This window comes from Scophthalmus maximus, chromosome 10 (assembly GCF_022379125.1).
Source record: "Scophthalmus maximus strain ysfricsl-2021 chromosome 10, ASM2237912v1, whole genome shotgun sequence".
Classification (NCBI taxonomy): Eukaryota; Metazoa; Chordata; class Actinopteri; order Pleuronectiformes; family Scophthalmidae; genus Scophthalmus; species Scophthalmus maximus.
In genome coordinates, this window is record NC_061524.1 from 14,244,567 (window position 1) to 14,268,123 (window position 23,557).

The 23,557-nt window shown below is 40.5% G+C and overlaps 1 protein-coding gene across 1 annotated transcript; it reads left to right on the forward strand.

The window, feature by feature from the left end:
• The first annotated feature begins 840 nt into the window (after positions 1-840).
• On the forward strand, positions 841-6,744 carry cxcl12a (chemokine (C-X-C motif) ligand 12a (stromal cell-derived factor 1)). Its single transcript, XM_035605905.2, has 4 exons — positions 841-998; positions 2,540-2,657; positions 3,676-3,759; positions 5,520-6,744. Exons 1-4 carry the CDS (start codon positions 932-934, stop codon positions 5,545-5,547), a joined length of 297 nt encoding a protein of 98 aa, XP_035461798.1. The 5' UTR covers positions 841-931; the 3' UTR covers positions 5,548-6,744.
• The last annotated feature ends 16,813 nt before the right edge of the window (positions 6,745-23,557 follow it).

Here is a 23,557-nt window from a genome sequence, read left to right on the forward strand (position 1 = left end):
AAGAGTTTTACTCCTTTCCAGTCACAAGGTTTGAGGTGCATGTGTGTGTGTGTGTGGGAGTGTGTGCGTGTGTGTGTGTGTTGTGTCTACATCTCTACTGTCCATTAATTGAATCCATCAATGTAACTGAGCACTTTATGAGTCATCTCCGGTTACACTTTTAGTTTTTAATTAATTTTGGCAAATAAAGCCCCCGTGAAGAGAAGCCGTGACTAAAAACAAATACATGCACTCAAGTGTCTCCTGTTTCTTTTCATAGCCTCAGCAACAGCCACAAGGAGCATGTAGTGCTGAGAACAAAAATGTCCATAGCTTACCCAGTGGGCAAATTGTATGTTTCTTTATATATGACTATTTGAAAAATCAAATAAATAGAATAAAATCAAATTAGTTTCTTATGAAGATTACTGGGCAGGGTAAAAATATTCCATAACACACAGCTACCAAAAAGCTCATAATGTGTGTGTGTGTGTGTGTGTATGTGTGTGTGTGTGTGCGCGTGTGTGTGTTTGCAAGGGATGGTTTGACACGTTTCTATTGAGCGCTGTGCGTAATTTGGCTGGTCAAGTTGTCCTAAGATCAGCCCAAAAAACAGGAAGTAATTACATTTTCAAAATAAAAGCATGTAATTAAAAACAGTGGAAACAAGATATAAAGTATTGAAATAAAGCGAATCATATACTTTTATTAATAAAATCGTATGTGTTTTGTTTGTTTGCAATTTTCATACTATTCGACATTCAATTATTAGTTTCAACAAATCAAGGGCCTTCTTTTGGCTTTTATTTTGCCATCCAAAGACCAGAAGTCCGGCTTTTCTTGTGCGACTTGACGCTGGAGCGTAATTTAACACTCCACCGTGGCCCCATCAGCCTCATCTCCTCTGGACTTTACTCCGAGCAGGATCAAATCTCAGTGGCATTAAAGCAGAATGGATGTGAAACTGCTGGCTCTCGTGGCTGCGCTCACGGTGATGACATACGTGCCTCCATCGCAAGGTACGGAATTCTTCTCTGGTTCGCTTGTTGGATCTGGACTATTTGGACTTATTTGTAGCTGTAACGCACTGCTTATCAGCGCCTTATTAAAGGTTATTGGTCATTTGCTATAATGGATTAAATTGACCTTCATTTGTTTTACTTTTTTTAGGAAACAATGAGAAAAAAATGCTAAGAAAGTTTATATGAAAGAAGAATGTATAAATCAGCGTCTTCAGAATAACGTATCGATTCCACAACTGTTGTATTATAGCTATTAAAACCACGATAAACTCTTTCAATTATTATATTATGTTTATCTTTGACTTAATTTTCAGAAATTTACATTTTAGATTTAACTGACTGGTCCAGCCAAATAATTCGCAGCTGAGTTCAAATGCAAAATTCAATTTACATGCTGTTAAAGTGCAAATGTTGCCCCAACTGCATTTTGATTAAACCTTATTCCTCTTTATTATAATTAATCATTAAACTATCATATGGGCATGAGCACTTTTCTTTTTTTCTTGTTGTACACATGGAAGACAACAGGCTGCACATGTGGCTCTCGCCTGTGAGACATTTCTGCCGGTTCGCTGATCAACGTGTGTATTTGTTCTGCTCTTTTTGTTTTCATTACGCGCAAATGAGGCAGCTATAAGACAAAGCCCCCAAATAGTCCTCACGGCGACATCAGTCACACAACTTGAGGTGTCGCTCCTTTTCTCATGGTAATGCCTTCGGACCAGGTGTAAAAAAAAGAAAAAAAGAATTAGCATAGGGTTTAATCTGCACAGCTTCTTCTGACCATCTGTTTGTGTGACTGTCTTTTCTCTTCGCTATGAAATAGTTTCTGTCAAGGAAAATAACATTTTACAGAACTGGTCCTGTCCTTGTTTTTTCTAAAAAAAAAAAATCACTTCCACCTAAAATGTAGAAATATTACATACATTGTTTGAATTAAGTTATTTTTTTCTGTATGTTTCACAAAAAAGAAAGAAAGTCATATTTATTTCCCCACGTTAGTCGATCTCGAGAGCTGCGGTTGGAATGGAAAGTCTGAACATTCATCGTGAAGTTTAAGGACCACACAGAACACGTGTGTGTGTGACTGAAAGAACTTTAGTGTTTGTGGGTTTGCAAGTCCTGATTTCTTGAGTCTTATTTCTGTGTGAACTCTAAGGCAGAAGAAAGAAAGTTCCATAACCTTAAATGTGATTTTGATTTAGTTGTTGGCTCCATTAGTTTGCACAAGATTAATGGTAAAGATAATGGATGGATGGAATATAATTCCGTTAATCTGACAGCAGTACAGTGCATGGGCTCTTTGTATGCATGGGCACATCTCTGCAGATTTGCTCTGCATGATGATGTTGAATATGGATTTATTTGCGCATTATATCGTTTAATTTTCATTTAATTGTATTGATAACTTCAAGCAGTACTCCAGTTTCCATTGGAAATTAATTCCAATATGTGTTATTGCTTTCTTTGAAACATGCCTTACTGTAAATATTGTTTTGTGGAAGTGATATTTACATTGGTCTGTCTCTCTCCCTCAGCGAAGCCCATCAGCCTGGTGGAGAGATGCTACTGCCGCTCAACAGTCAACAACGTCCCAAGGGGCTACATCCGAGAGCTCAGGTTCATCCACACGCCTAACTGCCCCTTCCAAGTGATGTGAGTATTGCTTTTAATACTGATTTTAGTGTGCGGCGCTCACACACACACACATAGAGGTGCATACTTTCTATCCCGGCACTTAAAAACCAGACAGGGTTCCTCCTCGTTGGACATTTCTCACCATCAATCTCTGAGAGGTGACAGGCCAGAGAAAGGAGTTGTGAATGTGTGTGTACACACACACACACACGCCCCTCTGTCACTCGCCCTCACACACATCCACAGGCGCACTGTCACATCCACAGGAAGTGCTCCATTTGAGTGAGAGTGACTGTAAAAGGAAGGTGGAAATTGGATGCAGTTTTGTTTTCAGCATGAAAGCAACAGTTGTGGCCTTTTCTAATTGGGTTTGCTTCTCATGTGCTTGTCCACAGCGTTTCCTCCTCATACTGTGCTTACAAACTCTCGGTCTGATCCCAATCATTGTTTTGGCGCGCACAAGGTGGATTAAGAGATGGATGTGTGCGGCAGCACAAGCACGAAGCGGTTGGTTGCAATAGACGGGAAAGCGTTAGATAGGAGTCAAACTGATTATTTTTCCAAAACACACAACACACGTGCCACAGGAGGCATGGTATCATCATGGAGACATATGATCCAGTCTTAACCCATTCTGTAAATACCCACTGGGGTGTGCTGGATTTAGAAAGTAGCCTGTAGCCATATGTTGAGGGATTGACTCATCAGCCTTCGTGCACTCAAATCTTTACCGCACATTGGTTAGGTAGCTCAATTAAGCATGTGAAAGTTTGAGAACTGCCACATTGTACATGTTATATATGAATATATGCAACGGCTTCGCAAACACGGAGGAAGAGCCGTTGGTCATTATCGAACTTAATACGCTCCTGTGAAAAAGCTCTCCACATGTGTCAAAGTGGCGAGGCGGTGTTAATTCAGTCTCCTTGATAACAGCGTGTCAAGATACAGTGTCACGCTGTGTAATTCACCCTTTCATCTTCAGCTCTGGTGTAATGGGTATATATTGAACACTTCTCCTTTTTTTTCTGATCAGTGCCAAGCTGAAGTCCAACAAAGAGGTGTGTGTGAACCCAGAGATCCGGTGGCTGCAGCAGTACCTGCGGAACGCCATCAACAAGTAAGTGCACATTTCCGCTGTACTCCGTCGTTTGTCAGGCCTTTCACGGATAGCTCCTATGAAGCACCGTAAGATCACTTCCATTCTATAGACATTTAAAGCGAACAGTACACCAATTCAAAAGGGCGAAATGCGCATTTGGACGTCTATCAATAGGCCGTTGTGCGAGTGACAGCCCGTGATTGCCCAACTTATATCGAAGCCCAAACTGGAAACATGCTGGTACATGACGTGGGAGTAGAGACTGATTCCACTTTCACACATACAAACTGTGGGTTTGATGTGGGATCATACACTGCATCAGATCTGTTCTCAATAAAATGCTGCTTTAGGTTCGTCACCGTTCATACACGTATGCTACATGGAGAATATATATATACTGTAGAGAGTTTTGAAAGTAACATAAGACAATAGGAAAAAATTGTGCAACTTTATAGTATTACCTTCCATGTAATGTCCTGCAGCTAAACAGATAAAAGACAATGTCAGTGTCAACTATCTCCTTCCTGCCATGAAGAAGGAGACACTTTTCTGGAAAGACCTCAGCACCATAAAGTTTTGTGGAAGGGATCAAGTTTCCATCCTGAAATCTGTGCAGTCATATTCTGACCACTATTGCGGCCGGATGAAACAAACTATGCCCTGTGATTTGGAGGCTGATAAAACACATTAGGGCTAAATGAGATTTCCTGAACTTCCCATGTGAAGAAAACTAGAGGAGTGCTTAATATTCGTCAACCCTCCACGCTCCAGCTTCTGACATACACACTCAATGCCCACAGACCGATCCGCCCACAGTCCTGCAGTCAGACGGTCTGTCTCAAGGATGATTGTGGGGCCTTGACTTCAAGGTGTCAACAGTCCTCTGCATAACAAAGCAGCTCATGTAGAGAGTGGACGGGGGTCATTTAAAATGGATCAGTCCTCATGTGTTTCCAATTAAGGGACAAACTTATTTACAATGTGTAAAAATGCACACGGTTGTAATGCTACACTTAAGTCTGGCAAACAAAACTGTGATTACCTGTTTGAATCGGTTGAAATGTGACTCCACGCATTTAATCCAAAGTCAACATTTAAACTGCCCACCCACGATCGAGTATTTATGCAGTCAGCTTGTGCAGTGTTACTGTACATCACTCTGCAATGAACGTTCTGTAAAATTACACCTTTAAACTCATGATTCATCAAAACAAGTTTTTTTTTCCTAGAGAGAAAAAGAAAACATGGCAGCAACTGATTGACTAAAAATGAAATGAAATGGACAACTATAACTGAGGTGCTAAAGGGAGACTGATTAATACGCTAAATGTAAATGTAGAATAAATCAATTTTAACGATACAAAAATGTTAAGTTCACAATTACAGGTCAAAAATATTTTGACCTGTAATTGTATAACTTTAAGCAGCTGCTTTTATTGGACTGAATATCTGAATATATTCAGAATGTTGGCACTTCCTCTCTGTAACCTTGGCATCCAGTCAGGCCTGAACAAATACTCATTAATTCTCAACATGGTGTTTACTAGTCACAAATTAGTCACAAGTGTTTGTCCGAATGGACATGATACAAATGATATCTTTGTCACTTTGCCAAACTTATATTTTTATGATCTATTCTTCCCGTTTTTAATTAATTTGACAGAAAGCAGCCAACTGTGTGAACAGTCAGCACCAAATATGACACACTGGACACTGTTGTCTCTTCATCTATTTTGTTGCTGCAAAACTCCTATAACCCATTTTCGTTTTACTTCCAGGATGAAGAAAAACAAGCAGGGCAACTAAAAAAGCCCACAGAGATCCTCCTGAGTCATCGCCGAGGATTTGGACCATCATGAGATCATCTGGTATGTTGTACAGCACTTATCCTGGCTGCCAGGCTGCATGGAATGAACCTACGACTCTTCACCGTGAACACCGATCCACCAGCCCCGCCACCGTCTTCACCATCCCCACTCTTACCACTTATAGAGGTCGTAGATATTATCAGTGTGAAGTGCAATTATATCTGTGAGTGTATGTTTTTCCTCACTATAATGTATATACTCTCTTGTTAATGGACTTCAACGGTAAAGAGATATTTTTGGAGATTTTTTTCTCATTCCTCTGGCCTTTCTGTCATTAAGGACCTACCTCTGGGTCGGGTCTTAGTCTAAAGGGGAGAGTTGTAGGTCATGAGGAAGGTTTTCATCACTCAAACATAAGTCCTACTTGCAAGTAGCAGAGTCCTGTAGCCTGCTGAGCCAGGAAAAACCTGGATGTATTATAACTAATCCGAAACTAAGCAAGGGATCTGGTGAAGTCTGATTGTCTCTGATTTTAAAAACTCATCTAAAAACTGAGGAATGGGCAGCTGCAGAGTTTGCCAAATTGTATTTCATGTTTCAAGTTAATTGGTGCCGTGGAATTCCAGTGGGGGGCCAGCTACCCCCAGACTGGACACAAGACGTATACAAGATCCTTGTAAAAATGGCAATTATTATTTTTTTGTGATGGAAATTAGGATGTTAAAAGAGCTTGAGCATATCCTGAGCCATTCTGTCGCTGTGATTATACGATCCTGAGTTCGCCAACATGTCTGCTTTTTTTCATTCTTAGATAAAAGCTGAGCATCTGGTCACAAATACTTTTAATTAAGCCACCGATAAGTCACGATGTGCTGAATTCAAGGGCTGTGTCAGTTAACAAGAGATAGTGAGAGCAGATTGTGACACCAGTCACAGACAGATGAACTAATGTTAGCTGGATGTCCATTTGAAAGAAGGGTGCGCAGAAACTTTACCATTTCAGTAGTTAAAAATGTAGGCCATGTTATACTGAGCGCTACATTTGAGAAAAGTAGTACCAGTACTGACAATAAATTGATGTGACTACCTACAACATATCATGCAGATAGCGATGCACTTTATATCTGATGTATTAATGTTTTAACAACAAAATTTACTCACGAAGTCTGATCATTAAATTCTTTTTCTGTCTTTATTTTTTCTGTCTATCTTTCCCTTTACATTCTGTTTCTCTTTTGATCAATGTATGTGTAGCTGCATGTGGGGAAATCTATTCATCTATCCATCCAGATCTCCTTGTCGTGTGTTATATTCATATTATACAAATGTTTTATTTTTGTACATTTATATATCCAGTGCTAACATTTAAATGAAGGAACTGTACTCTCACAATTGAGCCATCGAGCCAACGTTATATCATAAAACCAACGGAGTTGGTCATTAAAAAAAGAGGACATCTAAAAAATTGAATGGTTACTCTTTTTAATATATGCTTTGCTTTATGTTGAGTCTTTTCATGAATATACAAATGTATACACACACACACACACACACACACACACACACACACTGGGCTCTTTACATCTTTATATGAGATATAAAGCAGGCATTTCCAGGGCCAACACACACACAGGTGGTGTAATCTTACTGTACTTGTGGGTCAGAGGGTAAATGTGATGCTTTGATGTCAGAACATGTGTTTATCTTTTCTCATGAGGGCAAATGAAAGGCAAGGACAATGATCCCGCCTGTGATTTAACTATTAACTCAACAAGCGGCCATTAGGAAAACATTAGAGCTAAAAGGCATGAACTTTTAACTTGCCTCCGAGCGCACTATGTGAGGCGGAGCACAGTAGTGTGTGATGAGAGGGGTCCGCTGATTGAAACATCAGGGGGAGATAAACGGCTGTAAGTGGCAGTTGGCCGATCAGCTTTGAAGTCCAGTTTAAGCGTGATGAGAGCAGAGTCACGCTTGTGGGGGATAAAGCCATTGATTTGTCTATGGTGTGCCGATTTGGAATGAAAAATCAGTCGCATGCTGTATCCGCACTGCACGACCTGATTGTGTTAAACTGTATTAAATGTGGGTATCACTGCAGGAATCTGCAGGTAGCAACACATAAGTTCATCTTCAGTTAAGATCGAGCAGCTTCTCCTGTGTGACAGTTCATCAGTCACACAGACACCAGAGCTTCGTAACCTTTAAGTACCACTGTAAAAGCATTTAAAAAAGCATTTGTTCACTGAAAATATTTCCATTAAACGTTATACCACAAATAACTGACATGTCTTTTGCCTTCTATCACACTAATAATAATAATAACATATTAATATCGGAAATATGTTCCTACCTGCTAAGTGATTGCTGACGTATCTGTGTGCGTTGCACAGGATGATACACAAATGAAAAGCAGTTGCAATAGTATGTAAGTCATTGTTTTCTTGGGATCACTGCCAACACACACCAGTTAATGCAGGTGGCGTGACCGGACCCATGGAGCCCGATGTGTAATGAAAAGGAGATGGAGAATGAGAAGTTGATACTTTACGTGTACATTTACTTGCCGAAGGAGAATGAAAAAAGCTAGTGAAGCTTTTTAAAAGCTAATGAAGCTCAGAAATTCGTATAAAATGTAAACATATAAAGAAAGTTCCTGTAGCAAAGTCTCTATTAATCAGGAGGCTTTGGAAAGTAAATGAGATGTTTCAAAGCACTAATGCATCTGCACACCGAGTTTACTCATATGGAACAGGAATGACGTGATTAAAAGAGTTATTGGCAGATTTACACGACTGATCTTCCTCAGTGCCATGTCGGTACTTGAGGCGAGCCGGGCACCCAGCCTAAATAAACATTCCCCAGATCTGTTCACCTCAGCGTGTTTCACATCTTCATCCTCAAACTTGAGAGACAACATCAGATTTGCCATTTTGGAGCTAAAGAAAATCCCAGAAAGAGCACTTTTTAAAACCAAGAAATTCGATTAAAAGTTAATTTAAGCGTGCATTACAAGGCTGTCTTTTATAATATTGGGGAATTTTGGGAAAATTATCAGATGAATAATGAAACCAGAGGGCTTGAGCTGTACAGCCAGCACTGCACTGGTTTGTTCGAAGGCTGAGGAATGTATGAGACAGGAGGAGACATATGAATTTCATATTCAGCATTGCCTTCAAAACTCTGTTGGGGTTTAGAGTTCAACCACAATGTCAGGCGAAAAACTGACACCTTGACAGATGAATAAAGATTTGTCATGTGAAATGCAAGGAATGGCACAGAAGTGAGGGACGAGTGGAGTCAATGTGCTCGTTTAACTTAAGTTCCCTCCATCTCCAAGTGTAAGGGCTCCCAGATGTGCAGCCAGTGAAATTCCACTTAGTGGTTATTCATCATGAAAAGCTGAGCATGAAAATATAAAATCTTAAAGTGTGTGTATGTGTGTGTGTATCTGTGTGCACGTGTGTGCGTGAGAGGGTAACAGGGGTCATAGAAAGCCACTTCAAGAAGGTCCCAGTGAACATCGCTCTCCGCAGGTCAGACTGCTTTTTAATAAAAACTACAAGGTGGTAAAGTGAAAATGGGGTCAGTTTTAATATTTGTGTGCGTGTGTGACAGTATGTGTATGTATGCGTGTGTGACATCACTTCCTAACTCTACTCCAAGACCATTAACTTTGTTGTAGCTCACCTACAGCCTGGCAGCTGAACATGGCAATTTAAGGGCCCTTAAACTGTCACCACCCGAAATGTCAAGGCAGCATGAGAGCTGCCCTGCGGAGCGTATTAGGTGGTCAAAAAACGTTCTCGTCACTGAGGTTTGACCATGGAACAGTAAAATTGCACAACACGACAGTAATCTCGAAGAGCCGAGGGGAAATGAAAAACTATCAGGCCCTGTCGCTGAGCAGCTGTGATCCTAAACCCGTGTGCTGTTTGAACTGGCAGGACGAGGATGTGACTGCACACGGATCTGGTTTGATTCAGTACTTTGTGCTTCACTGCACGCCTGATTATATTTGTTTCTGCTCCATTAAAAACGTTCTAACGCACCAGCTTTCTTACCCCAAAGTCACTGCTACGTTCACATGATGACAAAACATAGTTGTGAAATGATGTATTAGTGTTGTTCTGCAGAATGTTTGGACACCATCGCACTGTTTCTGTGGCATTTTCAGTCTATTAATACGAGAGAAGGGAATAGTTTAGCGCGAAAACATCTATTGTCCCAAAGGGAAACTTAACATTTGCTGTTTAACCCCCTCAATAATTAGCCATGGGCAGAGGGTCAGCTACTGCAGCGCAGACATTCAGCTGTCATGTGGAATTGATAGATCCTTTATTTGAATGGTTTGAAGGGGGAGAGAGATGAAAAAATACCACAGAGATTAAGTGGTATAATTTAAGATTATATTGGGATATCACAAAATAACGGGACCTGTGATATTTTACCAATGTTTATTTCCATTAAACTTTATACGACAAATAACTGACATGTCATTTGCCTTCTATCACAATAATAATAATAATAACATATTAATATCGGAAATATGTTCCTACCTGCTAAGTTATTGCTGACATATCTGTGTGCGTTGCACAGGATGATACACAAATGAAAATAAGTACAATAAATACAGATAAGTACTGATTCTTTCTCGTTTGTCATCAGAGTAGACATACAGACGTTATCCTCCAGCGCACAGAAGATTAAGCAACTTCACTGTGACTCTGTGATTCCTGTGTCGAAAGTTTCTATAACAACACCAATTCTCTGAGAGGTTTATGTGCATCTGGAAAGTGTGTATCCACAGCTCCCACTCTTTCCCAACCGCATTCCCCTCCTGCTGCTCCCCACTTCTGTTGTTATTTACTCCCCTTGTCCCAGAGCAGGCCACTGCCCTGGGGCATCGGGCGCACCAAAATCATGCTCCCCAAGGGAAACATTAGCGGACTCGTAGCTGTTCTGGTATCAGATGACCCGTAGCACATTTCCACTTGAGCACACTCATATGCTTAAAAGTCCCAAGTAACAATTTGTAAATGACTTGTTGATTGTGCAAAGGGGGGAGGGCGGGGGGCGAGTGTCGTTAATTGCCTTAACACTGCCAGTGACCCGGAGCATTAATCACAATTATGACAAAATTACTCAGCTGAATGTCTCCGCAGAGTTTGTTACTGCGACGGATGTTGAAAGTGACCAACACGCATCGTGTAATAACAGTGGCATGTGTGTGCGTCTGTTTGAGAGTGAATGGGGGGCTAATAGAGGGGCCCCTATGAGCAGTTAAAATAGCCCTCCTGCAGTCTCTCCACCTTTCATGTGCTAATATTGCAGAGGTTATGAGTCCCAATACCATCCATCTTCCGACCATATTTGAATGTGAGAAAACACACAGCACAGGACATGGGGCCTTCCCGTCACACAATAATACATTCCTTCAGAGCGATTCTGTTTTCAAGTCCAGGAGAACCACAGCAAACTCTGGATGTTAGTAGGTATGGATGAGACACAAAGGAGGCACGCCCTCAGGGGACAGTGGGAGGTCTGCGGGGCCCCGAGAAAATGAAACATCACCAACTCAAAACTGTGTTGTCCTTCATCTCCATTCCTTTCAGGATTATCACCCCACAGCCCAATTGGTTGATCCAGCCGCGGTGCCTCCATGAAATGGAGCTCCAAGAGCCACGTGACATGCAAAGAGAGGGAAGAGAGACCATGAAGGATGTGACTAAGCATGAGAAGAAAGAAACAATTACGCCATTATCTGAAGATGAAATTGATATACTGTACTTGCCTCATTTCCACTACCACAGAATACTTTTTTCTTTTCATGAGGTCGATCACTATACTGTAGAGACTCCTCTGTCGGGCTGCAGTGTGACTCAGCGCCATGAGACAGACGGGGGGGGGGGGGGGGGGGGGGGGGGGGGGGATGTCTAGTACCGTCAACTAATATTGTTGACCCTTCAAACAATTAAATGTTCTAGAAACAAAATTAAGATCCACCCACGGTTCATCTGACTAGAGTTTAGGTGTAAGTAATACCCCTCAAATATTTGGGATTGTCATAATTTCATGAGGTAGTTGTTTTGCTTTGACCAAATTAGACCAAATTATTTCAAATTAGACAAAGATTATTTGATTCTTTTTTTAAAGAGAACTTAGCCACATGAAAAGCACATTTTCAAATGTTCCATCTGGCTACATGGAAGGTGTAGCACAATTTTAATTTAGCAAAATGTTGGACTTATTAAGCTCAGTATGTCTTCCAAATTATATGACTCAGTGGAGTCCATATTTAACTTAAACATATCTAGATTTCTGTGAATGGATGTTTCTCCTGGGGATATTTAGATTTATTTGTCATGTCTTTAATCGAATGTGACAAGTGTGATTGGTCATTCCTGTATAAAACAATTTACTTTACACACACAAATACAAAAATATCCCAACTACTATATGATGAATTTCCATGAATTTAAATTTAGCTTTTAGATGGAGTCTTCTGACATGGGCAATCCAGTAACTTATCAGGTCTCACCTTATCAGGTCAAAATGTAATTTCTCCACTACCTGGATTTACAAATACCTGCAAAACTGATTATTTTCAGCCTCAGCTGTACTTTGTGTTATGTAATAATTAACAAACGATAGCATGCAAAAGATCAGTATGCTAATACTGTCATGGTGATCATGTTAGCACACTGATGTTACCCTCTTAGCCTAATTGTTTTCAGCCAAATGTATCCTCAGTAATGATTTTACACTTTTAGTAATGACAGAAAGGCAGAGTTTGATAGTGTATGACTGCTGTGATCAGACTACGAATCTAACTTTGGATACAGAGCAAAAGAGAGAGGATACAATTTGTTGTAGTCGTTAGTGAGTCTCAAACAGTTTAGCTTGGCCAGAAAAACACCATAAATAAATGTTTGAGAAAAGAAAAGGGGGAAAGCATTTCCACTTCATGCTTTGCCAATCCATATTCAAAGCTGAGCCAAGCTACAACAAGCCCCACTCTGGCTGAAGGACCCGAAGTGCAGCCTTCAAACCGAGCATGATCTCATCAGATCCCAGCTCCAGCTTCTCTCTGGTGTCTTTCAATCTGCCTTTGGTTCCTCACACTCAGCTCGCAGGGAACTCAATCACACAATGGAAGTCAAATTACCTTGAGAAGCTGAAGCCATGAGCGGAGAAGAATTTTAAAGACCATCCACCTTGCGATCCGCGGGGCGCATTTGTTTCCATCCATCTGTCTGACATAATGAGGCCTTCCTGGAATCACATCTATTGAACGCAAACTCACAGACAAGCCAGTTGTCTGCTGCAGTTTACATAAAACACATCAAAGAAGTGAGAACAAAGGCTTTCTAATACCCAGACTGAAAGGAATTCCATATCAATCTGGTATGAATTGTACAATGCTTAAAAGGAAATATTGTACTTTAGCTGTTTATTGATGTCCCTTGCAGAACAGAGTGTTTGGCTACTGCTAATATCAAAAAGTATTTTAAAGAATAAAGTAATTTCCTTAATAATAGATTATTCCAATCACAAAGATAGTATGCATGGACCCATTTCAGTGGTTGATCTTCTGACAAATCCACCTTGTACAGCTCATAAAAGCTGTGTGCGATCTTTAGTCAGATCAAAAAGTTGGCCAAGTTGACAGATCTGTCATGAGCGTTGTCTGAAAGAGGCTACAGAGGAGGGTTGTTCTTCCTTTGGCCCCTTTGTGGAAGTTCACAAATCAGGACGCATTTTTCCAAATTTTCTACGGGACTGACCTTAAATGTGCGTCTAAACACCCCCATGACGCCAGGCCGTTTGTTTTTCCATGCATTGAGTCTACGACATTGGCACAGAGAACAAGCAAACGCATGAACACAGAGAATGAAAAGGAAAGAAAAAGGGACTGAAACATAATTCAGAACCCTTACAGGCAAAAACTTTGACATTCAACAGCTGCAGCTGGAGCTTTGTTAACAAGGTACAGACACATTTAGAACTGGAAACTTTAATCTGGGAGATTAATATTCACTTACAAGACTAATTATACTGATATACCCAGCACTATGTAAATTCTGGTTCTGGACTCAGGTATAGATTTTTATATTTGAAAGAGCTTCATTTATTTTCTCACTGTTGCTTTCTGGTTATGTGTGTTCACATGTTTCTACTCACATGTGGTCTAGGTTAATATCAGTGCTCCAAATAGTAAGTTTCATCAAGCTTGAAATATGCTTAAAAGAAACACAACAATAACAACAACAACAACAAGTTTAACCAGTCTTGGTTAGTTGTGACAAATTTGAACACACTGATGAAAGAGACATAAAAAGTTCATTGTGGAAACAACCAAACAAAACCCTCTTTCTGCGTATTAACTGTTTGACAGCAACATCACATCATTCAACAGCTCCAATGGTCAGCGCATCCAAACCGAAAGAAAAGAGAAAGAAAATTTATAGCCAAAGGCATTGGTGGAGTGGTGGAATGTGCAGATTCAACATAAAAGACATTTTAATGGGATCAAATAACCGTTTATTGTTCGTTATTGTTTATGCTACGCCGCCCCCCCAACACACACACACACACACACACACACACACATACACAGATCCCTCATAAACTGGCATTGTGAACAAAGCATGAAAAGCAGCCGACATGTGAATCCCCCACTCTCTGAGTTTGACTAAAGACGTCTCCTCACCTGCAACTGGAGGCTGAACCGTCATGCTGTTTCTTCCTAAACTCAAACTGTCACGTGCATTTAAACTGAGCTGCCCGGTCTTCTGTTTAGCGTAGGCTACTTCACAGCTGGAGTGACGAGAGCCGTGCAGTGGCAGCCTAATTTGGAGAAAGAATGGCAGAGAGCTCGTTTTAGGACCAGAGCTCTTGCCAGCAGAGGCTTGAATAACGGCTCAATTTCACTTTTGCCATTGGTTTGCGAGAGTCACTTTGAAGGAGCAGTTACACATTTTGAGAAATTGACTCATCAGCTTTTCTCGCTAGGAGTTAAGAAGATGAGAAGATACTATCCATGTCGGTAAAATAAAAATGGAGCTGAACCCAGCAGTAAGTTACCTTACTGGCTAAAGTGTAAAAACAACTATCTTCTAGTTTCTACAAGTTGCAGCATAGAATATAAAACCGTTCTAATCGAACTGAATCTCTCCCGCCTTTATCTGTCTGTGCGAAGAAATGTTCTCTCTGAAGCCACTTTCAAACATTGCACTGAAGTCTGGACCCTGAACTTTTCCGGACCGGAGGGGTGGTAAGTGAGAAGTCAAATATCCGCAAATGTTACATTTTCCGGAGTTCATGTCTATGATTTGTGTTTCTGTCAGACTACCACCAAGCAGCCAGCCACATCCTTCTTCCACAAGCTCCATGCCAGCTTTTCAAGGCCACTTACACAAACAATATGTCAACATCGACAACCTTCTTTCCTGACATACACACACACAGGGCCCCTCCCCAACTCTGATTTTCATAGTTGTGAACAAATCTCTCTGTTCTGTCTTAGCGGCAGGAGTTTCATTGAGCCTCGTGAAAAGCACTGCTGTGCCATTGATTTCGACACTCGCTTTTGATGGTTAGCTCAGTACACAGTCGGTCATTTCAGCCACAGACCCCCTGCAGGGTTTTTATTGCTTGCATCCGACCATCATGGGTTGATATACAAATGACTGTTGTCAACATGTCCTGCATGAAATTTCAAACACAGTAACATTGAAACACAAGTGAAAGCTGTGGTCAATATTTGTCAGAACAAAAGTCTGAAAGGGTTTTTATGTGTTTGAAAAATTAACAGGCCGATTTTATGGCATTTATTTTTCCCATCATCATTGTGTCAGTTAGAACAAAATGAGCACAAACTGTCCAAATGGTCTTTTAATGTGTTTGGAAAAATTATCTGATTGATTTTATTGCATATCTTTGTCATCATTGTTATTTCTGTTAAAGGGTATAGAAGATGTAAGGAGGAAGATAAGGACATGACATCTGTTCTTTTTTTTAGCAAAAATGACAGCTTAGAATTAGACTGAACGTGAGAAAGACTTTCGATGAAAAGACTAAAAATAGACATAAATGGGAATAAAGCAACTTAAAGAAGAGACTTGCACCTCCACATGGGAGATACATACGGTATATGGAAAACACTCTAACTTAAGTGTGATTGTGTGCGTGTGCGTGTGCGTGTGCGTGTGTGTGCCCGCTTGCGCACGTGTGCGCGAGAGTGAGAGAGTGGCTGCATTGTGTATAATTTCCTCTGAGGTGAAAGAGCATCTCACACCTTCTCAGGCCTGTTAATTTGCCTCTAGAGACTGGAGCAGTTATTGCAGCCCTGTAATTACACTGCGGTCCAGAAAATGCTTAAAGTTACATCCATGTTATCACAGCTGCCCAGCCCCTGGGACGGACCTGAAAATTGCTCTCAGTGCTATTTCTTACAAACTCATTACTTTGCATATAGTGTACTTCTGTTGAATATGAAACTGAATCCAAATGGTGTTGCCCAATCAGCAGAAACAATAAGCAGAGCTCATCTACAACAGTTTACCTGCCTTGGCTAAACCCCTCTTTCATTTCTCATTCCTCCCGTAAGATAAATCATTTTATGTTCCGAGAAAATGCATTTCAATACACTCACACAGTTCAATTTTATGTCTAAGTGAAACTGTTGTGTTTTTTTCCCAGCACTGTTTCCAGTAAAGCATGACATCTCCCACATAGCTCAGAGAGAGTCATCAGAGTTCTCAGGCTCCATATTAGAAGCGCTTGTTGCTGATCGAGTGATAAAAATGCACAATAACTAGTGTGTTGAGGTTTGAGCTAAAGGAAGAAGACTCTGCAGAAGAGTTTGCAGCCATTGTAGCTGCAGGCACAGCGAGGCTCTGGGCTGAACACAAACTTCTGCATGCTAGAATGCTCACACAGTGCTGTCTTATTCACCACCTTAGCAGTTTTGCGTTAGCATGAAAAAATGTGCAGACTATTAGTAAAAACAAACTACATGGAAGCTGCTGGGAATTATTAACATGGCTATGTATCTTGGTGATAAACTAAAGTATTGAAAATGGAAATTTTGACCATATTTCAACATACCAAATTGTGCTGCAATATATCAAAAAGTTGTGAAGACATTTCTCTTATTACCACAAATGTGAACCTCATGCTGGCACAAGGGGAAAGTCATAGGCTCGACAAAGTGATTATTAGGATTCTTCATCTGGGCACCATGAATGTGTGCCATGGCCATCCCTCAATAGTTAAATTCAGTCAAAATATTTCAGTCCACACCAAAGACTGCCATTACCATGAAGACATGCCGTATGGCTAAAAGACATCTCTTTTCGTCATTCAAGGGTAAATATTAGGATTCTGCTAAACAAAATGAATATGTATACATAAGCAAAGAAAATGATAATTATGCGCGTTTCATCAGAGAACACTACTGTATGTTTTGAGTTATGTTTACAGGAACACACATGGCTAAATTGGCTTTCTGGCAATTTTTATCAGCAGTAATTCCTCAAAGTAAATTCCAACTAGTCTTTGTTTGGTCTTCTGCCCGTGATGATTAGATTGCGAAACATTTTTAGTTTCTATTTCTATCTTGGACGTCAGTGTTTTTTCGAGATGACTGTGTGTGGGAAATTCTGTATTTTGTTAAAAACTGATGAAGATTAAAGTTGTTATGAATAAAAACTTTGGAAATTGAGCACAGTATTTCGTAATGAATCTTTGGCAGCCAAATATTCTCTCCTTGTTTCGTTTCATGTTGGAAATACCCAGCACGCACACACACACACACACACACACACACACACACACACACACACACACACACACACACAGAGAGTGAGAGAGAGAGAGGGAGAGACAACCACAGACCCTGAGATCAGGACATATTTTACATTTTGGTCTTTCAAAGATGCTTCACAATGATGCATCAGCCTCTACTCAGACCTGCCACCACAGGCAGTGAGGATTAAGGCACAATGGGAAAAAGGAAAGCATTTGATTTTCATGACGTGAAATGAAAAAAAGAGGTAGAGGTTGAACTTGGAAGGAGATTCCAGTGAAGAGACTGACCTTAAAAGGATGGGATGGGAACCTTTTTAGGTTTCTCATGTTGTGGGAAAATGTTATTACCTCAATCCATAAGGTTATGTTTTTGTTTCAGTCAGGTACTTTGTCTGTTTGTTTGGATTAGCAGTAATGGTGGTTTGTGAACTGAATATTGTTGCTCTGTTGACAATTGAATATTCAGTTAACAATTGATGAGTTTTTGGTGGTGATATGGAGCTGATGAAAATTGGCAATTATTAGTCATGATTACAAAACAGAAAAACTAAACAAAATTAAAGCTCTAGCAGCTAAAGTGGATCCAGAGCTGTGGATAATTTGTTGCACGTAAAGGAGACACACGATACACAGGACAAGGGAGTGTTTGTAAGATTAAGAAAATCGAATTTGATGAACATCTGACTGACATCAGTGACATATATTTCTACTGTAAATGCACATTGCGGTAAATGACTAGCACAAAAGTTTTCAGATGAAATATTCAACAAACTGTGCCCGAAACACACACAAATCTGTGTAGATTTCATTAACAAAGACTAAGATAAAAAATATTAATAAATGCACCATCAATTCTACAGCGAAAAAGAGACTCTGAATCTGAAACTTACTTAAAAGTAACCAATGTAAGCAGTGACACAAGGTGCTACGAATAACAACTAACATATGATATGTTAACTACGTTTTAGAAACTCTCATTCAACTGCCTGCATGTATCTGTGGAATTATGTAGGTGAAAACAGACCCACCACCTAAAAATGTATCTCTTTTAAAGTTGATTTAGCTGCTATTGCTTTCTCTGCTAGTAATGTTAGCTGTGTCATGTTAATGTTATCACTGATTTTGGGGCAGATTTACAGACCAGATTCATCTGTAATGCCACTGACAACTAGACAAGAAACAGCGATGGATCAGCTGGCAAAGTCCATGAATAGCTACATGAAGCCCAGCACGGCGAAAAAGGTTGGCTCAAACGAACGGTGTATTGTTCGTGTTTCAGTTGGCCTCTCTCCTGTTGGGACATATGTATGAAAAAGTGGATGTTGAGTATCTAAATCTTTATAGATGTTCACTGAAGGAGCAGTGCTCCTCATAGTATCATGTTTTAGTGGCTTGTCTCAAGTTAAACCCAGACACAGTGAAACTCAAACCAAATCGATATCAGGTGCCAGAGTTAACTTTGACAAATTACTGAAGCGTACGTATTAATGCACAGGAAATGACCTGTACGACTTCAAAGTGCCGCACGCTGACACCTATTATGGCCACGTTACGAAGCCACATGTCCATATGCGTTGCGTTGTGCTAACTCCTCATGTCCTCTACGATATTTGCAATCCTGACTTTGGTGGGACACAGGAGCTGCACTCACCGCTGCTCCAGGGGGATGAGCTCTCTGGGGAAGCGGAGTATCTGTTAAAACAGATATTGAGTTTGTTGTTTTAGCTCCAGGAGGGAGAGAGGATCTGTTTTCAGATGTACTGCGGGGGTGCTGGTGTGGATGTTTATTTGTCTTTCCCACTGACAGAGGCTGTTATCAGTCACTAAAGTTTAAGTCTGAAGGAATCACCAGCAGCTTTCCGCCATGGATCATAATCCAATAAAACATTGTCATGCCGATGGTGGCTAGGCCCACTGGCTGATGCTGGTTCAGCAAATACAAACTGTGATCACATGAAGAGCACAAAGCAAACCCATGAAGTGATAAATAGCCTCCACTGTGGGCCACACATGGGTACTGTGGGGACCAGGGTTTGACCAACTAGGAATCTTGAAGGTCAGTTTGCTCAATTTGGCAACAAACATCATCCTCCTCCTGAAGGAGATTACGAAACCTGTAGATCATCTGGCAAAGGAACGGTCCACTTGAACTAGATTAAATTTGTCTTCTGTGTTGACAGCTCATGCAGGCAGAGGCCCACTGCACCAGTTCAGAGGAAAGGGAACTGGGATGCACTGAAAATGACTTCATTGCGGGGAGCGGAGGCTGTTTTGAGACCATGCAGCTGCAAGATCTGGGAATCAAATGAATCATATTAGGCCCGCCACGTCTGGTAGATTTTAGCTTGATAAATTGCAGAATCAATAAATTTTGTGGGGTATGGGATGTCAAAAAAACCCATCACAAAGGGAACACATCAATGGAAGTATTGTATCATGACAGCATGCAGCCAGTTGTATGCCTGAGGAGGCTTGGTAAAAAAAATTACACCAACACAACACTTGGACCTTGAGGCTGATACAAGCTGCCTGGCATTAGAGAGGATGTTAAGATGTTTAGTCTCAAGAACCCCAAACCCTTCAGGGAGCAATGGCAATGCAGGACCCCGAAGACCCGCTGACCTCTAACCTCACAGAGGGGCTCTGAAAACATGGACAAATGCTTATTTGAACAAATATATAGACGTATAAATTGAAACAGAGAAGAAGAGGTGAATGGGAAGCGGAGAGGGAGATGGCAGCGGGAGCCCGAGGGAGAGGGCAGTGGAGGGGAAAGCAGGACAGGAAGGCAGAGTGTGGTCTTCCGTAAGTGTTAAGGATAATAAAGAAGGGCTTAAGAGGGTTTAGGGGCTGTTGGTAGATAACAGCAGGACAAATGAGAGGTCCCTTCTAACCGCAGCACTCGACTGACCCCAGCTGAATCAACAACATCACCACGGGAAATCAGAATACAGGAGAGTAAGAGGAGGTTGTTGTGTCTCCAAGTGTGAAAATTCCTCGTCATCACTGATAACACTGATACGTTTGGTATTTTATGCCTTATTAATGGGCAGAAACGGTCACTGTTTTATAAATTAGCCTTATCTGCTCTATACATTAATATTAGTGTGGTCAGTGTGTTAATATGCACCAAAATCAGAATGCTGCACTAAAGTTCTATGTTTCACAGAGAGTTACACACATATCAGTAAACAGCCTACATAATATTATAAACAGTATTCAGCCTACATATAATGCAAGGTTTCAAGATGCTGGTAGGTGGATTCTGTGACCACTGGACAGAGCCAGGGCCGTTTCCCCCTGTTTCCGCTCTTCATCATAAGCTCAGCAAACAGACGACCGTAGCCTAATATTTATGAAACAGATGTGAGAATCAAATCTCTTGTTATATATAATATCAATATCTATCTTTTACCTATTATCAGATGTTGTATATTCTAAAATGTTGAACTAAACGTTTATATTAATCCGGAATTTCCCAGTCCCCTATCTATCTATTTATCTGTCTGTCTGTCTGTCTGTCTGTCTGTCTGTCTATCTATCTGTCTATCTATCTGTCTATCTATCTATCTATATTATGCATATGAAGCAATTTAATACTTATACCACACAAAAAATCCAATTTACTTGAATTATTACTGAATCAGCATCAATGCTTTAGGTCTTTCGGTCCAGTTTTCCCACTGTCATTACCCAGAATGGCAGCGTTTCCCTCTAACAAGGGAGGTGATCAACAAAAGATTACTGAGCATTGAAGATCATGTACGCTGTGCGTACACTCTGAAACAATGCGAGCATGACTACACCACGAATTATAGACACCTCCTTCAACTTACTGCATGATATATACACAAAGAGAAGGATGTATTAGATCCCACCGGATGAGCACACGCACACACATCCACACACACACACACACACATACACGCATGCACGCACACACACACACACACAAAAGGAAACATCTGTGTTTCATTTCACTTAGAGCCAAAAAGTTGTCTGTTTTTTAAAAAACATTTTGCATCCAAACAACAGATGCTGTTAAATCAGCTGCTTCTTACTGGAATTTGTCAGTCAAACACATTTCCAAGTGAAACAAAGCATCAGAGCTGATGAGCAGGTGAGACCTCCCACACTTATGTTGATGTAGTGCAAGTGTCAATAATAGTGATCAAGTAGTTATAATAAATAGTTTAAAAAAAATTCTGATTAAGCACAAACTTTCTGCAATAGATTGCTTTTTATTTATTTATTTTGTGTGTGGTTATTCATAGCATATTTTCCAGGGCAACAAAAAGACGAATGCGCTATAATCGTTTCTCATTTTTTGACAGATTTCTTTGAAAACTCTGGCATATGCCCTCTACAAATTAAGACATGAACAATGACAGAGAACATTTGCAGATTTTGGTGGCATCAACATCCGCCCCAGAAGATAAAGAAAAAACAAACAGAGCTATACTTTTCTACAGATTAACAGAGCTTCTTTTCCACAATGCTTTCTCCCCCAATGGTTCTTTTTGGTTGGCGAGCACGGACTGTGGAAGTCGCTGCACTCTCATTTTCAACCACCTGAATTTACTGCAATGTCAAGGGAACATATGGATGACGTTAGAACATTCATTTGCAATGAAATATGCTGACCCTGCTGAATGAAAATGCCCAGAACATTTCCTTTCCTCAGTGTCACCCGCACTGTTGCTTTGTTTTCTCCCTTTTTTTCAATCCACATCAGCAGGTTAACCACAGCAGCTGTACGGTCTTCAATACGCCATGGGTCATCTACGCTGTAAACATCAATCTGCCATGGCATGAAATATGACAGTAGATGTTGTAACGATAAAAGATGTGTCACCTTAAATATCAATAATTTCTGAAACACTCTCCCAAAACAAAGCTTTAGTCTGGCACAGGGCCACATGGTAAAACAGGACTTGCTTTGATTGATATTTTCTGAATCTGATAGAAGTAATGTGTGGTCAAAATGATAACAGAACAGTACACAGATTTTTGCAGGCAACAGAGATGTGGCCAGCTTCTTCCGAGAATCACTTTGTTTATAGTGTGTGAAGAAGTGTTGCATTCTTCTGCTGGTCCCAGTTTTCCTGTTAAGCCATAACCATGTATCGCTTTTCTCAGTTAGGAGTTCCCTGCACGTCCACTCTGAACAAACGTCAGGTCATCACACACATGTGGCAAGATAACAAGACCCCCGTTAACCTGGATCATGGCTCCCTTCAGGATATTTAAGAGTGAGACAAAACCTTTGGACGATAAAAATCCCCTGACACGGGAAACACAATAGCCTCTGCTGAAAAGTGACAATAAAAAAAAGGCTTGACCTCAGAACTTGTTGCTAAACTTAGACTGCTGGCAAATAGTGAATGGGTTTTATGAGATCATGAGCTCTGACATGAGAAAAGTTCAGTGCATGCAAAACTGAGATTAAAGATAACCAAGACGACAAACAAAAAAACAGCCAACGGACATCAATATTTTCTCAACAGAGGAAAAATAATATTCATTCTCCACACAACAATGAGCAGGCTCCAGGCCAGGCCTGTCAAATTAACTTTTACTGTCACTCATCCTCATATACGACTGAACGAAATGTCATTTCCCAAGAACATGAAGGGGCTTGTGTTGCCTTTGATTATATATGTACGGTATGTGAAAACAGAAAAGAGTTGCTATGATTGGCAGCAAAAATAACATATGGTAAACAGATAGCAGAGAAAATAAAACTGTGGTTAGCGATATAGCTATCCCGAGTTGGTGATTGTGAATAATTATGAAAGTTCAATATATAAGTGCGTTGTCACTGTAGTAGTCACTGTGCCGACTAAAGTATAAAACTATTAGTATAATAGTGAAGTAGAAATAGTAAAAATAGTACAATACTGTTTATAATATTATGATGATAAAATGCTATGAAGTTCACATGTCGCAGTATGGCTCCTTGACAGTTTAGAGTGATCAAATATGCCTTTTCACTTCTTTGATGAGCTGATCATTGCTGACATTTTCCCTGATGCAGTCGACAACCGCGATTTGCAATTTCTGCTGCCCCCTTCAATCAATTAACTATCCATGATACAGGAAGCCAGCAGAGCTGAGTGAGGAGGAAGGAAAGACATTTGTGTGTGAAGGGAGGAAGGGGTCATGTATTTTCCACGGTTAGATCCCTTGTACGT

Coding starts and splice junctions, on each gene's coding strand:
- cxcl12a (XM_035605905.2), top strand. CDS start 932: ATGGATGTGAAACTGCTGGCTCTCGTGGCTGCGCTCACGGTGATGACA. Junction 2,658..3,675: donor AACTGCCCCTTCCAAGTGAT/GTGAGTATTGCT, acceptor TTTTCTGATCAG/TGCCAAGCTGAAGTCCAACA. Junction 3,760..5,519: donor CTGCGGAACGCCATCAACAA/GTAAGTGCACAT, acceptor TTTTACTTCCAG/GATGAAGAAAAACAAGCAGG.